Genomic DNA, 1,634 nt, shown 5'->3' on the forward strand with positions numbered 1-1,634 from the left:
CCCAGGTCCCTGGAGTCTGGAGGTACTTGGGAGGAACCATGGTGGTTGCTCCTATGATTCAGCAAGCAGCATCAAACTTTTTCCTCAAAAATAGCTTAAATGTCTATTTTTGCTTAGCAAGATTTAATCACCACTGAGGTGCAGCCGGCCCTTTCCGATGTTTTTAACAGCTTCCCTCCACTTGCAGCACCCATTGAGCAGGGAGTGAGCACCCCTGCTCCTCCACGGCCCTGCCAGGGGCCTGCACAGCACCCAGCGCCGCTCTGCAGCCGCCTCCTGCTACCCAGCAGCTCTCGTAAGAGAGGGTTTTTTTTTTTTTTTCGGCTATTTTTTTCAGAACTGCCCGACCTATGTCATTTCCCTCTCGCAAACACCCCGGCTGGGCTGCGGCTGAGATATGTCACGGGGAGTGGGAGGAGGAGGAGGAGGAGGGGGAGCCAGCGAGCGTCTGCAGTGTCCCAGGACCCTGTTTACTTACCATTCCCGGCCGAGGAAGCCCTGGTTTAAATAGGATCGGAGGAGCGGGCTGCCAGCAGCAGATGAGGAAATGGTCACTGTGGGGCTTTAAATTCCTGCTTTCCCATGCTCCGGTGCGGAGGATGAGCCTGCAGAATGCCTTTCCTCCTGGGTCTCAGACAGGTAACCAGCTTCGGTGTGGTGGGAGCTGCTCACTCAGGTGTAAGATGTGGCCGACTGCTTTATTTTTTCGCCCACCCCCTCCGAGGAAATGATTTCTGACTTTCCCAAAATGGAACCATACAAACAGCACTTCCCCACCCGTGGCATTTGATTGAGGAGCACGGTAGCGTGAGAGCAGCTTTTTATTAGAGATGAAGGAGTAAAACTGCGAGCTGGGGATAGAAACTGTTGTTGTTGTTGTAGGCTTTGTGGCAGGGTGGCTCTTTGTGCCGTTCTCCTGAGTGGTTTTTGTTTGGTTGGGTTGTAGGGTACTTTCCACAGTCCTTAATATGGAATTGTGTTTACATTGCTTAAAAACATGCCAAACTTGGAACCGTTTTCTTGTGCAGGCGGTATTTTGAGTGTTTGAACTGTGGTTTTGTTTTGCTTTGTGTTTTGTTTTTTTTTTTTTAAAAAGGGCATTTTTATATATCTCATCTCTGACAAAAGTCACCAAATGGAAAATGGCAATGTTCTGTGACCCTCAGCTCGGTGACTTTTTAATTGTTCTGGGAGAGTTTGAGCTCGAACAAGAAACTTGGGATAATTTAATAGCTGGTAATGTTGAGTGGAATGAGGAACGGTAGCAACTGCCCAGCTGCTCCCCGCTGGAGGAGGTGCCAACTATGTGTTCCTAGGCTCAGGGAGAGCAAACCCTTTTTTTGGTCTGGGAGGCACGTGTGTGGGGGAATTGCACTGTAAACTCTTTCCAGCACTGCTGGGGTCTGTAATCCACAATAAATAGATAATGCATGGTTATTGTAGTGCTGCTTGTTGTAGCTAATTTAGAATTAAAAATTCAAGATTGGACCATCAAATGTTTTAAGCTGCCTACTTTCAGTTGTTTAGAAAGGAAGGCAAAAGGACTTGCAGCACACTGCTGAGTAAACAGAGCTCTCCTCTTCCTTATCAGTTCAGGTTTTGGTGAAATGCAGCTGCCCTCTCCCTCCCACCCT

General features: G+C 48.5%; 1 protein-coding gene across 1 annotated transcript in view; it reads left to right on the plus strand.

Moving 5' to 3' along the window:
• Positions 1–612: 612 nt before the first annotated feature.
• The window catches only part of WBP1L (WW domain binding protein 1-like), a 22,888-nt gene continuing 21,866 nt past the window's right edge, over positions 613–1,634 (plus strand). The window contains exon 1 of the mRNA XM_010178768.1: positions 613–639. Within this exon, the coding sequence (XP_010177070.1) occupies positions 613–639 (27 nt within the window). The remainder of the gene's footprint in view (positions 640–1,634) is intronic.

This window comes from Mesitornis unicolor, unplaced genomic scaffold, assembly GCF_000695765.1.
Source record: "Mesitornis unicolor isolate BGI_N332 unplaced genomic scaffold, ASM69576v1 scaffold31352, whole genome shotgun sequence".
NCBI classification, from domain to species: Eukaryota; Metazoa; Chordata; class Aves; order Mesitornithiformes; family Mesitornithidae; genus Mesitornis; species Mesitornis unicolor.